This window comes from Thamnophis sirtalis, unplaced genomic scaffold, assembly GCF_051295495.1.
Source record: "Thamnophis sirtalis isolate CommonGarterSnake01/CBP01778 unplaced genomic scaffold, rThaSir2_p1.2 scaffold_6, whole genome shotgun sequence".
In the NCBI taxonomy this organism is placed as follows: Eukaryota; Metazoa; Chordata; class Lepidosauria; order Squamata; family Natricidae; genus Thamnophis; species Thamnophis sirtalis.
The window spans coordinates 51977389-51992836 of NW_028261386.1; the positions used below are offsets into that span (position 1 = coordinate 51977389).

Consider the following 15448-nt stretch of genomic DNA (forward strand, 5'->3'; position numbering starts at 1 on the left):
TGGTGCCTTTTAAAATTAGATTCATAAATCCTCCGGGTTCCGTCTACCAGCCAATGCCATCTGGCTACCACCCGGGGGAGGGCCTTCTCTATTGCAGCTCCGGCCCTCTGGAATGAACTCCCCGCGGAGATTCGGACCCTCACCCCTCTCCAGGCCTTCCGGAAAGCCATCAAAACCTGGCTGTGCCGGCAGGCCTGGGGTTGATGAGTTCCCCTCCCCTCTCGACTTGTATGGCTGTATGACTCTTGTGTATTTTAATTATATGTATTGTGTTTGTATCCCCTTTCCCCTTTTGAGTTGTTCGCCGCCCTGAGTCCCTCCCGGAGAAGGGCGGCATACAAATAAACTAAATCTGAATCTGAATCTGAAAAGAACATCTTTTTCAATACCAAAAGAACATCTTTTTCAATGCCAGATCTGGAAAAAAGTCTTTATTTTTTCCCCCTTCCTGGTCTTTTCAATTATATGATGATTTGGTACATCTTTAGAACTCTCTCTTTTTCTCTGTTTTTTTAAATTTAATGTGCTTTTAGAAAATATGGGTAGGACTTGTAGTGGCCTGGGGGAGGGGGCCCCCTATGTGTGCTCTATGGCTAAGGGAATGTCAGAATAAAAAAGGTTTATTCACAAATGAAACCACTGAGAAAAGAGCCTCCCGTGTTATTTTCTAATATAAATTGTTACCGTGACACCTTTGCAGTAGGTTCATTCTCAGCCTAATTCTACAGGACTGGTTGCCCAGTAAGATGCATGCTTGATCGAGATGAGGATATGTTGATTTCTGGTGGAAGACACCCGTTTTGGTCACGGTATAAGGTAAAGATATATTAATATGAGTATTAAAAAGATTACATTGTGATGAGTGAAACACTCATGATGAGTGAAACTGTGCACTGTTCAGTCCACATTCAGGAGCAAGTAATATAATATAAGACGGATGAATATATATCTCATTCTAAATGTATGTATTTATTTTATTTATTGATTTTTTTATCCCTCTTTTTATATTTATAGAAAAATGCATACCTAGTATGCTCCTCCCATTTTTCCTACACAATAACTTTGTGTGAGAGAGCGACTGGCTCAAAGTCATAAAGCTAGCTTTCACACCTAAGGCAGGACTAGAACTTGTGGTATCCGAATCTCTAGCCTTGTGCCTTGATCATTAGACAGTTAGCTAGAAATGGTCTTTTTTTGTGTAAAAATAGTCCTCTAATAGTAGCTTCCATGAAAACCTCTCCTTCAAAACAAAATGGCTAAGTTAAATGAATATCAGAATATCTGTGACTGGAATAATTGAATTCTACAACCTACTTTTCCCAGGTTGGCTTTAAGAAAAATGGAAGGATTACCAGCCTAGATGTGTCATATTACAGCAATGGAGGGAATTCTATTGATCTTTCTCATGGGGTAAGTGGAAATCACTGTCTACTCTTGTTCATTTGAACCAACTTCAGGGTTTGTAGGAATGAACAAGTTTTTTGAATTCGATGGAATTCTAGTTTTCTGGTAGAATAGGGAAATAGCAAGGATAGCTTAGATTAGAATGGCCACAATGATAACTATATAATGCAGACAAGGACATAATGATACCAATGAGAAAGTCAGATGTTGAGATGTCTTGATCCCTAAATTGAGTCTGATGCAACATATCGAGAAAAGCTGAATATTATTCAGGTGTGTTAGGCTTCCAGCAATCAGTGATATCAGTAGATTTTGGGAATCTAGGCTAGGCTGCTTGGGATGCAAACCAGTGGTGGAATTCAAACGTTTTTACTACTGGTTCTGTGGGCGTGGCTTGGTGGGCGTGGCTTGGTGGGAAGGATACTATTAAATCTCCATTCCCACGCCACTCCAGGGGAAGGTTACTGCAAAATCCCCATTTCCTCCTGATCAGCTGGGCCCCGGGAAGCAGATAATAGATGGGGGTGGGGCCAGGCAGAGATGGTATTTACTGGTTCTCCGAAATATTCAAATTTTCCGCTACTGGTTCTTCAGAACTGATCAGAACCTGCTGAATACCAACTGATGCAAACCTCAAAAAGAATTTGAGATTCAAAAGTGAAGAGAGTGCTTGTGTTTAATAAAGGCTCACCAATAAAGTTATGATGAAATAATAAGTTTGATTTAACTTTGATGCTTTTTTTTGCCTACATAATACCATACATTTTCTACCATTTTATGTATAGTATGCAGAAAATATTCAGTTTATAATTATTGATGCAGGAATAACAGCAAGCAAAACAAGCAAACAAACAAACCCCACATGTAATTTATTAATTTGTTTAAATTGATTCCCCAAGGTTATGGACAGAGCTGTGCTTCACTTGGACAATTCCTACAACATCCCAAATATCAGAGGTATCGGTGTAGTCTGTAAAACAAATCTGGCCTCCAACACAGCCTTCCGTGGATTTGGGGGTCCCCAGGGAATGATGGTTGCTGAGTGCTGGATTAATGACATAGCCTTGGAGTGTGGGCTGCCAGCAGAAGAGGTATGTGCTCACCGAGATATAATTTTGCAGAAAGCAAGTTATAATACTCTCCTAATCACTTATACTTATCAGAACTTTCACAGTTCCCTTTTATGTAAAAACAGTGGCCCATAATTTCTTTCTTGGAGTTGGTACTTCCTTTTGGCCTGAAAAAAAAAGGAACAAATTGGATATCATTTCCTCCTTGTCTATATCACCAGCATTCCTTTTTGGAAACTGCCAGTCTGGTGAAAGGCTGGTGCCGCATCTCTCCTTGATGTTCCTCTTTTTGAATTCCAAACCTTTGTTTTCTCTCCAGATCTTTCCAGTGTTCCTGGACTGAGGCTAGATCTCAGGCATTTTGTAGACACCATCTCCTTATCTTCTATCTATTATAACTTGGTTAGCATTATTTTCACCTGCCTTTCAAGGCATACATTCATGTAGTTCCACTGAATGCAATTTCATCACTGATGCTGATAATTGGATTGTTTCATTAGATGGATGTAAAAATCCTATTAGGCATCATAGCAATTATGTGTCCCATTCCTTTATTCTACTGAATATTGAGGGGGTGATGGACGTGTTTTGCTCAAGACAAGGATTAGTTTCTGATTAGAGTTCAATATGTTGCTAAAGCTCTGCTTGTTTAAAAAATCCCAGTTATTTCAGAACTGAAGTCTGTCTGTTTCTGTTTTGTTCTGAAAAGGTCCGAAAAATCAATCTGTATAATGAAGGTGATTTAACTCATTTCGATCAAAAACTTGAGGGGTTCACCTTGAAAAAATGTTGGGAAGAATGCCTTGTAAAATCAAACTATGATTCCAGAAGAAAAGACATTAAGGAGTTCAACAAGTGAGTATCTTATTTTTTACAATTTCTGATTTTACTGAATGTTGGAATTATCTCTTATGGATTATTTTCATTCTGAAGGTTGCTATGTAGCAACATTATACCCAGTTATCTGAAATAAATTATCTGCTAATTGAAATGAGTGGGTTTGGCAGAAAAATGCATGGATCTCTGTCAAAGTTGTAATTTGGAACAAAAATGTGGAGGAGCACAATATACTGCATTATTATATTGCATTAGATTGAGCCATTCAGAAAAAAATATCTTGGTATATCATACCACAAACACACCCCTTTCATTAACTGCTATAAACAGACTGGAGTAGCTGATATCATAAAAATATTCCGATACAAAACAAAGGGAAGCCACAAGCAATAAATCTTACTTTAAGATAAGAGGTTTATTGTTTCATGAGCAATATGGAACATGAATAGCCAACATAGCAATGCAATTGCACAAACCTTACATTATTAAACCATTGCAATGGGTTCCAATGACAGACAGCAAGTCCTACAAGGACTGCTATTTGGCAAAGGACACCATTCTCATCTCAAGCCACGTTTCTTAAGCCTTCTTTTTTACTGACCTACACATTCCATAATTTCACCTCCTTGCACTTTCTTACATTCTTACTGACTGTCAATGACTGTCACTCTCTGCAAACACCCGTGTACATTTGAAGCTCTCAGCTATTTGTTACTTTCACTTACTCATTTCCCACCATCTCATTCTTTCTGCTCTAAATATATACACACAATTACAGACTTTGCAGAAAAAGCAGTACACAAGTCAGGACATTAGAAATATGTCTGGTACATTTTGCAATTATGTTAGTTTAAAACCTTGGTCCAGTGAGGCCTGCAAGCTCACTCCTAGACCTTATTACCTGCAACTTGCCAATGGATATATTTCTCTACTCACACTGTTAATGTGATTCCTAGAGAAAACTGTTTTTTCAATCATTTTTATTGCTTAAAGGATAAAGCTGGATTCATATGGATTCTTATGACCAGTAGGTGGAGACTGAAGAGGGAGGATTCAGAAGGCTAGCAAACTGGCACTAAGAAAGCAATGTACAACTACTGTAGAGAATTTCTTGCATTACTAGTGCTAGATCCCCTTGAATTTTGTCTTGTATTTAGGACTAAATAGAGTACAAATTATTATTTCCCTCAAGCAGATAGCTTTTATGAGTTTGATCATTAGTGAATCACACCTACTGTGGGCTTCAAATAAAATATCATATGTCAAATGAGATACGCTGCATTGGTTTATTACTCCAGTTCCTGATGAAATGCTGACAAAAGCTTTCAAAACTTCAAAGCTAAAAAGAAAAATAAATCAAGTTCAAATGCAAAGGAAAAAAAGGGGGAAAACACCTTGTGGTATAAATGTGGTATAAATTTATATATTTAGATTTGTATACTATCAGGTTTAAACTTTAGATGAATCCTTTTGAACATTATATTCAGTATTACAAGGCTGCCATCAGCAATCATGTTTCTTATTTATAAAATTTACTGACTGGATGCTAGATTTGTTTTGCATACAATCTTGGAAAATAATGCCTTGCTTAGGGAGAATGCGTTTGGGAAGGCATGCCAATTTGATACTCTTGTTTTCCCAGGCAGAATCGCTGGAAGAAGAGGGGCATAGCCATTATTCCTACCAAGTTTGGGATCAGCTTCACCGTTCCTTTTTTGAATCAGGTTGGCAAGCATCTTATATTTTTTACTGAGACAGCCTATGGGCCGCTGGTGGGCTTCGTCATATAAAAATAGAATTCCCATACTTCATATATTTGCAAACTTTGGAAATAGTTTTTTTAATAGAGATTGCACCAAATGTATATAGTTATATTAGGACAGATTATATCTGAACTTCAAAATGACTGGATGTCAGCTGAGGGCAGCAACTATCTTTATGAGCTCATTTTCCAAAGTGCTGGACCAAAACATTTAGTTTTCTGGTTGAAGCAAAAGATACTGCTACCTGTCTCAGATGGCACTATATCAGCACTAATGTAAAGACAGCATGCTCCATCATACCTGACAGCAGCAGACTAGAGGCATGATATTCACACTTCTGTCTGCCAATACCTCGCTGCTGTTCCCTGCCCAGCCTTCTGCTGCTATATCTACTAGCTAAAGGAACTGGCCACTTTGTCTGCTCATAAATCATAAACTAATAGCATGTTTATTTGTGTAAAAAACCTTTTCTTTAGCTTTAGTTGAATATGAAACACCTTTTGTCAGTAACCCGGCTGCATTAATACATTCTTTATTTATATAGTCCCATCTCGCTATACATTGTGGTCCAAGTTCAATAATCAGGTGCCTAGTTATTCATGAGTGCAACCTATAGATTAAATTTCACATAGGTTTCAGCCCTGATGCTCTATAAATAAAATATGGTTCTATGTCTTTTTTGTATCTATGCTTCTTCTACATATGTTTATATGGTCTGGATGAAGGTAGAGTTGAATATTGGATGTGCTACATATGATTAAATTCCATGGAGCTTCTAATGTTAGTAATTTGATATCAGTTAGATTGATTCCTAATGAAAGCATATGAAAGGAGGAGGACTATAGTTAAAAATGTGCCTAGAGACAATGGTATTTCAAGTAGATCTTAACAGTTCATTTCTCTAATTTTTGTGACAGGCTGGTGCATTGGTGCATGTTTACACGGATGGTTCAGTGTTGGTCACACATGGTGGGACTGAGATGGGTCAAGGTCTGCACACCAAGATGATTCAGGTAAATTAGGAATATGTTTATAAAAGCTCTGTGCTGTTTTAATCTATACATCATTTGTTCAGCTACATCTATTTATAATAACAGCTTCTGAAATCCTGCAAATATCGTGACATGTAAATACCTATTAAAATCTAGATTCCACCCCCTTTATTTCCCTTGCTGTGTTATAACTTATATTTTATATCTGATGGGAGCCAGAATGCCTTGCTTTTTTTAAAGAAAAGAAAGAAGTAGCTTTTTATAAAGTTCTGTTTCTTTGGGTTGTGGCCAGTCTAACATTTAATAATGAACCCAATGTTCTCTTTGTAGGTTGCCAGCAAGACTCTGGGAATCCCTACCTCTAACATCCATATAAGTGAGACAAGCACCAATACGGTGCCAAATACATCACCAACAGCTGCTTCTGTCAGTGCTGATATCAATGGGATGGCTGTTTCTGTAAGGGATATTGCTTATACACAATTTTGTAACTATCAATTTGTAGCAGGGCACTATTCCAAATGACTTGGCTGCATTTCCCCCATCCCCAAAAGGTGGTACATTAATACAAGTTTAATATAAAAGAAAATTGTTAAATAAGTGATGGAGTGCCATTATCTATATGTTGGTGTCTTAGACCCTGTAATTCTATTGTTGATCAAAATAGCAACACTTGGATTGATAATATCTGGCCATTAAGCTTTAACTGATGTTTAATTTGAGATAAACAAAGATACAATAATAGATGACTCTTAGGTATCTCTGTGGTATCTTTCCACAACATATTATCCTCCAGATGTGTTGGATCAAATTCTACTTTTTAGCTTCCATGGCCAAAGTTTGCAATTCTGAGATCATATCTATGATGTACAGTCCCATAAAAGTTAGAAAAGTTGACTGTTGCTGTTAGTCTGGCTTGGGAGTTCAAGAAACAATTTATTTAGTTTGCACTGTAAAAATGGGCATTCTAATTTTGTTTTAAGTATATGTGCACTTGCTGCTTTAAAAGTACCTAACTTGGCAATTTTAAATATAAATTAGATCATTACATTATTCTTCCTTTGAGGGCATTTTCAGACAAATAAAGCTATGTAGACATAATTGCAATCTGCAGACACAATAGAGATTATATTTGTAACAAATTTTTCTTTGATTCTGATTATTTCTTAGAATGCTTGCAAGACCATCTTAGAACGATTGGAGCCATTCAGATGTGCTAACCCAAAAGGATCATGGAAAGATTGGGTATGTTTTTATTGAGTGCAAGTTGAAGTTTAAATAAAATAAATGTTCTACCTGTATACTGTGTGCTAGCTAATATATTCTTTTCATTCATTCTGAGCAGCTTTCTCTTAATTGCTACATATAGCATTGTATTGTTGTCATATCTCATCTTGATTCTGTATTAATGTAATTTGGCAGCCTTCCCCAATCTGGGGCTTTTTCCAGATGAGTACAATTTTGTGGGAGGCAACTACTACAATTTTCTAGCTCTTATGCTGATAACTCATTGTGGTCTATACAAGATGTGACCTATTCAAGGAATGGTGATGATAAAAGTGTCTTGTCCTGTATTTCTACCTGTTACAGCATGGTAAGGTTGCCTTCTAACCAGGCTTGATTCCTGATGATACATCCATGCAGATTCCTTGATGTGATATGGAAACAGTTTCCCCACCACTTTTCAATTGCAGTGATATGGGTGGCAAACAAAATTTAAAAATAAATAAATAAATCCCCCCAGCTAGCCTATAACTCTGGACTTTACAAATGGTCCCCCATCCATGTGTTGATAAAAGACAATGCAACTTAGATTTTATATCAACCATGGTTAGTCTGATGTTGCCATCTATTTGGTCTAAAAGCATGTAAAAATATCAATGAAGAATAAGGTTGCCCATGGTTTTGAGTTGGCAGCTATAAAAGCACAATTAAAACCCATTTTAATATTTAGCAATGCACTCCTGTACATTTCTATTCAGAAGGAAATTGCATTTAGTTCTGTGGGACACCCTTCTAGGTAAAAAGAAATCAGATGCTGTTGAATTATGGTTCCCAGCATTTTCCCACATTCACTGCAGCTATTTGGAACTGGAGATGAGCAATAACTGGAGGATAATTGTGTACAACCCTCAGAATATCAGATTCACTTTCACGTAGAGCACTCTTTGCTCTATGCTGATCTTGGGCAAAGGTCTGTTATGTTTTTTAAAGTTGAACTTTACTAGTTGAGAAGAAGTTTTTTTTAAGTTTTTGTTCATAATGTTTTGCTTATGAATACTTGTGTTACTCAATGAAACACTTCCATTCTCCCCAGGATATTACAGCTATTCCAGTTTGAGAAAAGCTTAACACAATTTTATATGCTTTTTTCACTAGGTGTTAGCAGCCTATTTTGATTGTGTGAGTTTATCAGCTACAGGATTTTATAGGTGAGTGAAACTATCAGAGAGAAGATCTTCAGAATGTCATAAAGTTTGGCATTTGGGTATTATTTCTGTTGTTGGGGATTTAGGTAGTTAATTTTATAAAATGGCTTATAATAAAGAAGATGAGGCAGAGTTGTCTCTTATCCGCATTCTACTAACATAATAAGCTTGTTAATTCCACTTGTTCTTGAAATCCAAAGCTGCAGTCTTGACTTGAGTCACAATATTTGCATGCTCTAAATAATACATAAGAATGAGAGAGAACAGCTAAATGTTTTTGTGGCTGAGAGCCAGAGGGAGAGGAGGAAGAATGCTGTAACAAAGAAATGGAATAAGTGCAGCTTATTTCATGCAATAACTGAAACAATGCCGGTCCTCAATGTGACCTCCAGAGTTTGGGGATCAGGTTGGAAGTGCAAACATCTTGCTTGATAATATTGATGAATAAGTATAATGATTGGATCTTCAGGGTCTACCTGTATTGGTTTACTCTAGTAATTTTCAGGTATTCTGACATAACGACATTGGACTAAATCACAATTAGTGATTTTCCTGCAATAATAATAAAATCTGTACATGCATACAAACACATCCTTCATGCTCTTTTCTTTTGGGGTAAGCAACAGTGTAAATAATAACAATAAGAAGAAATTGTAAGCCAAAGAGATCAAAGCTATAATGAGCAAAAGAAAATGAAATGTAGACAATCTAGTTTACTCCCAGCTGTTCGCTATATTTCTCCATCTTCTTTATTCTTGCAAACAACCTTGCATTGACTACGTCCATACATTGATTCATACATTGCCTTTGGTACCTTATAATCTCTCTGATGATTTTATATTTTCCTCCTTTTGTTCCCTTTCTGTTAAGAATTCCTAATACTGGGTATGACTTCTCAAAGAATGAAGGAAAGCCTTTCCATTATTTCTCCTATGGTGTTTCTTGTTCTGAGGTTGAGATAGATTGTCTGACCGGTGACCATAAGGTAAGCAGACTTACTAACCAGCTAAAAGGACTTCATCATTTTGATGTATGGAGCGACATTCTACAATAATTAGGAATAAATTTAATGGATAAGTTATTTTTGTCTTTAGATTGTGTGAACTTTAGTAAATCTTTTGCTCTGTGCTTATTTTTTTTAAACTAGGGTTAGATAGTTGTTGTTTTTAAAAATCACTTGGAGTATTTTGCTTTTGGTGGATTCATCTGGGTGTGAAATTGGTCAAAACATTTCCAAATTTGTAGTGGAACTTTACAATCTATTTCTTTAATTTTGTTTTAATCATTAATTTCAGAGTGATGATGAATTTCCACAAATGTGAAGGCCATCCTGACATTTAACTCCAAAGGGCTGCATCTCTCAGCAATGAATTCTATAATCAGGATAACTTTTTAAATCATCAAGTATTGTGTTGCATTACATTGCATTGCATTGAGATTGGGATCTTAAAGTCACACTAAGAGTTATCTTGTCAACATTAACATCTATGCTGAATTTTGACCTGATTAGATCCAGCTCAGATGAAAACTTTGTTCTTCCATGGAACAAACAAATAAAAAACATCAAGTCAAAGGATATGCATATCTAGCTAATAGTATGTGATTAGCCTTGTGGTTACTCAGACTTTACTTGTTTCATTATTTAGAATCTTCGCACTGATATTGTGATGGATGTTGGTACCAGCCTGAATCCAGCTATAGATATAGGGCAGGTAAGCAGTGCAAGTTGTCTGTACTCTCTAAAGCTAAAATAAATGTGTATATAAACAGACAGATTACATTGGTTAATAATCAACAAAAGGCAGCAGTACTGTGAACTCTTTTAACACAGGAAACTGTTAACTGCTAATTTGTTATCAGTTTGTGTTAGCCTTCAAGTGTTTTGCACATGATGCATATCTTTATGCCAGCTGGAAAAAGGAAAATGTTTGTTCATTACAGTGTAGATTCATTTCATAAAATGCTCACATGTTTTGGAGAAACTGAACTTTCTATTTTAACCTGTGTTGCAATTCACCTAAATTATTGAATTCAGATATGTAGCCAACTATGATGCTTCCTGTACTACCAACTATGATGCTTCCTGTACTACCAACCAAATATAGCAACAGCAGTTAGCAGTTAGACTTATATACCACTTCATAGGGCTTTCAGCCCTCCCTAAGCGGTTTACAGAGTCAGCATATCGCCCCCACAGTCTGGGTCCTCATTTCACCCACCTCGGAAGGATGGAAGGCTGAGTCAACCTTGAGCCGGTGAGATTAGAACCGCTGAACTACAGATAACAGTCAGCTGAAGTGGCCTGCAGTACTGCACCCTAACCACTGTGCCACCATATCATGCCGCAAACCAATTATTTATACTAGGGGGTCCTCCACCCCCTGGCTGTGGCCCACTACCGGGCTTCATCCCTTTTGGAATGGGGCTGTGCAGGTTCGGGGGGGGGGTATTGAGCATGCAAACACACACACAGCTTCACTTTCATAACTGAGAGGCGCTCACACTCGCTCATGTGTAAAGCTCTGTTTGCTCAAGAGTGGTGGGTGTGCATGCCTGCTGCTCACATGGAAGCAACCCATCTCACCTCCCTCCCTGGTTCACTACAATGGAAAGGTTAGGGATCACTGCTTTAGACATATAATCTAGTTGAAGCTGACACTTGAGCTGGCAAATCTTCAATATGTGGTAATATTAAAACTGGTACTGGTTAACACTTAACTTGGTTACATTTATTATATTGGGTACACTCCAAACCTCACCTGCAAATGTTTTTCTTATAGATAAGCATTGTTCACAAGGACTTTTACATTTATGTTTCTTCTTCTTAACTACTCATTATCATTGCTTCTTTTCATTTACACTATGACATAAACCATTTTGGGGTCTAATATTAGCAAGGTCTTAGCATGAGCCTCTGGCTCCTCATGAACTTCACCTGTCTCTACAAGGTATGACAGGTTTTGATTCATATTATCTATGATTTTGGCAAACAAGCCACGTTCAAAATTTATGAACCTGACAGTTTTCTAAATAACTACAATACAATTACTCAAAATAGCTACATTTTGAAGTTTGGAAACAAGCCCCATTCAGGTGTCACTTGAATTGATAATTCCCCATGCATGTCATCTGATAAATAATCTTTTCTGCTAATCTTACTCAAATAACAAGTTTCCTTGTAATAGTCACACGTTCATTGTTAATGTCTGTAGGATAAATGTATATGCCTTTAAGACAAAACGTGTTTGAATCAGGATCTTGCAAACATTTCCTCTGCATGTGCAAAAGCTTCCAACAAAACAGACTTCCTTGGAGCATTTAGATACCCAGACAGAGGCCAATTTTACCATAATAAAGGGCCCGAAGAAGAGGGGAGGGTGTTATCTGAATACCTTACTGAAAAAGCACTTCAGATTCACCATCTGAACGAGACCAATTGGATCTTCCTTTCATGGCCATACCTGAACAGAGGACCATTGATATTTGGCTTTTATTGCTAATGCAATTCAGTATAATGTCCAAATGCATTAGCAAGCATACATTTTAAACCATGGTTTACAACAGATGGTAAAGCAATATATTCATTGTAATTTTAATCGTTGCTTTGCCACTCATTTAAGCAACGATCATGTAATGTGATTTATATAATTGTCTGCAAACAATGTTTTTCTTAATCGCTAAGTAATTGCAGTCTGGCTCTGAAATCTTCGAACTGAGCAGTTTTCTTAGTTTGATGATAAGGTTTACACACAGTCTTAATGAATCCAGTGGGGCTTATTTCCAAAATGGGACTGGGATTGCAGTCATAATTAAGCATTTAGGAAGCTGGCCTAAGCATGTCTGCAGAAACCTGTGCAATATTTGGGTGTTAAATCTCTAAACGCATTTGATCTTTTAATTGTTATCAAAAAGATGGGGAAAAGAAAGGAAGAAAAAACAAATTTGGACTTGATTTATTTATTTTTAGATTGAAGGAGCATTTGTCCAAGGAATTGGGCTGTTTACCATGGAGGAGCTACGCTATTCCCCTGAAGGCAACTTGTATACACGAGGGCCTGGAATGTACAAGATCCCTGCATTTGGTGACATTCCATCAGAGTTCCATGTTTCCCTTCTCCGGGATTGTCCAAACAGCAAAGCCATTTATTCATCTAAGGTAAATATCTCATTGGGAAATACATTTCTCCATTTGTTAATTAACATGTTAATTTATTAAGCATATATGCAAGGCAGAACACTGTTCTCATATCTCCTGTACTCCAGATATTTCATAACAATTAGCAACATGGGATCTTGTTTTGATTGTTTCAGTAAGTAACCAGAATACAATCAAATATACTTTAGGTAATGAATACCATTGGATTAATTCTATGTTCTTTTGAAGAATATATTTTTTCTCCCTTTCCTTTTATAATTCCCCCCCCCTTATTTTTTCTTTCCATCCACCATTCTAAAACAGTCTAGTATTTATAGGACAGGTCAAAGCTAAGTCAGAACTTATTAGCTGGAGCATCAGAGCATAATGATTTTGTACTATTACACTGAGGAATATAAATATTGTGTTTTAACAACTCTATTTATCTCTTCTATATTATCCTGCCTTACTTTAAAACATTTTAATGATCTTACTGTAGGATGATCTGGAATTGCTCATTTTGTTTACTTGGGTTACTGGCTGTAGAAACTTTAGTATATAGTAAATGTTTCTCCGCTAATTAAGTACTCTTTGGCTGAATGCACAGACCACTTTAAATCCTAAGTGCAGCTTAACACAATACTGTAAATAGCAGCTAAACAATACTATGACTCAATATGATCAGGGTCAAATAACATGCTGAATCACATACAATTCCATTTGAGCTTAGCTTAGCCTAATGTGTTTTACAAATCTAATTTTTCTAATTAAACCAGGGGTGTCAAACTTGTGGCTTGCAGGCTGGATGTATCACACACTGGCCACGCTCACCCTGGCTTAGTGAACAGTCACTAATCATAAGTGATACGTCACATGACGATGATGTGATGATGCGAGTTTGACACCCTGAATTAAACATTATACAAGATCAAAAATGTCACTGCTTATTGGTCCTGGAGGTACACAGTGTTATTCCCTAACAGATAGATATATCTGTCTTCTTCCTACACAATTGGGAGTCTGTAAAAGTGAAAGTGGACTCATTTTCCCCTCCATCATATTGCAGTTATTCGATTGTGTTGATTCATTATGTGTTGTGAAAAAAAACCTTGAAAGCAGAGAATTTGCTATAGTAGTCTATGTTCCCAGGAAATGTAGCTCCATGAATAATCAAAATAGGAGTCTATATGTGTAAAGCAGACTTTCTTCTACAGACACATACCTCCCAATATATACAGTATAACATATGGATGGAAGACATTAGATTCAGACTATAGCATTGTCATGGGAGGGGAATGAATTGATGATTATTTATTCTCACATGATTCTTCTTACGACATGAACAAAAACTTGAACAGGACTAATGTTCAGCACTAAACCCTGGGTGAAAGGAAAAGAATCGAAAGAAGGAAGTGCTGCCTTGAGTCCTACTCCTTCAATACCATTTTCTTCACCAAATCCACACTACTAGATTGTGCTTATTAGTTGACTATAAAAAGAATATATCCACAAGTTAGATGATGATGTCATATTGTTGTAGCCCACCAGTGGCCAGCTAAGTTGGCAGCAGATTTGAATAGTGAGGAGGTTGGGGAGGCATATGGGCCAGTCCTGGAGTCTGGGAAAGGCTGTGATGAGAGTTCTGTGTTGGAGACAGAAGGGGGCCAGAGCCATATGCTACTTATCAGCTGTCTTCAGAGTCAGACATCAGTGAGGCAGATGAACAGTTGGTGCCTGTTCCCAGTGTGCGCATGCACAGAGTTGACAGATGAAGGGGAACAGCTAAAGAACAGGGGTCGAGTTGGGAGTAAGGCCACAGGTAGATGATGAATGGTCCCTCCCAGAGGTAATAAAAGAGAAGCAAAAGGGAAGTGGAATTTGCAGGAGACAATTAGTTTGCTTAATTGGTTCGTGACTCTCTGAGACTCCTTGCCAAGTTTTGCAGATATTGGCCTGTCAGCTCTCCAAGCCAGATAAGGTCTGTGACTGTAAATCTTCCCTCGAAAGATTTTGCTGATTGTGAATGAGCAGAATTCACAGCAAATGAATAAAAGGAGTTTTTGTCAGGACAAGGAGTTTACTTCATGCTCTTGGGAAGCTAGGTGAGAACACATATAAGAGAGCATAATGGGGAATACAACATACAAATTATGCATAAATGATACATTTTTCTATTACCATACCTAGTAATTCCACAGTATGTGGTCCCGTGAAATTGTGACTCAGTCCATGATATGTGATATGTGTATCTTATTATATGCTGAGAATACTTTTTTGATGGAAGATTGCATGGCCTTTTGCTCTTTCATCTCCACAGGCTGTGGGTGAACCTCCATTGTTCTTAGCAGCCTCTGTATTTTATGCTATCAAAGATGCAATTATCTCTGCAAGGGAAGATTGTGGATTGAAAGGAACATTCAGATTAGATAGTCCAGCTACTCCAGAAAGAATACGCAATGCTTGTGTTGATCGCTTCACCAAATTGGTAAGTTAGTTTATCTACTATTCTCTTCTGCAAGTATAATTCATTAAGCATTAGATCAACACAAACCAGGACCCAGCTTTCCATTGGCAGAGGCTTTCCTGAGCACTTGGTAATCACAACATTTAGCAATTTTATGGTGCTTTTCAAGGATTTAAAATGTATAATCTTGAAATCTTCATGGCAAAATAGATCTCGTTGCAAGTTCATGGGAAAAGCAAGATTTGAACAAAGATTTGTGACTTGAACCTTAGTCTTTTAGCAAAATACACTAAAGTACACTTTTTCTAAAATAAGAGTCTTTCAGACCTTTATTAATGCAATCAAGGACATTAA

At 37.1% G+C, this 15448-nt stretch overlaps 1 protein-coding gene across 1 annotated transcript in view; it reads left to right on the forward strand.

Annotated features, from left to right (window-relative positions):
- The window catches only part of XDH (xanthine dehydrogenase), a 62855-nt gene that overhangs the window by 42429 nt on the left and 4978 nt on the right, over positions 1–15448 (forward strand). Inside the window, exons 23-35 of the mRNA XM_087717876.1 lie at positions 729–816; positions 1324–1410; positions 2304–2495; positions 3184–3329; positions 4954–5035; positions 5992–6087; positions 6397–6525; positions 7237–7311; positions 8446–8498; positions 9366–9480; positions 10142–10207; positions 12463–12651; positions 14948–15115. Coding sequence (XP_087574002.1) covers positions 729–816; positions 1324–1410; positions 2304–2495; positions 3184–3329; positions 4954–5035; positions 5992–6087; positions 6397–6525; positions 7237–7311; positions 8446–8498; positions 9366–9480; positions 10142–10207; positions 12463–12651; positions 14948–15115 — 1486 coding nt within the window. The remainder of the gene's footprint in view (positions 1–728; positions 817–1323; positions 1411–2303; positions 2496–3183; positions 3330–4953; positions 5036–5991; positions 6088–6396; positions 6526–7236; positions 7312–8445; positions 8499–9365; positions 9481–10141; positions 10208–12462; positions 12652–14947; positions 15116–15448) is intronic.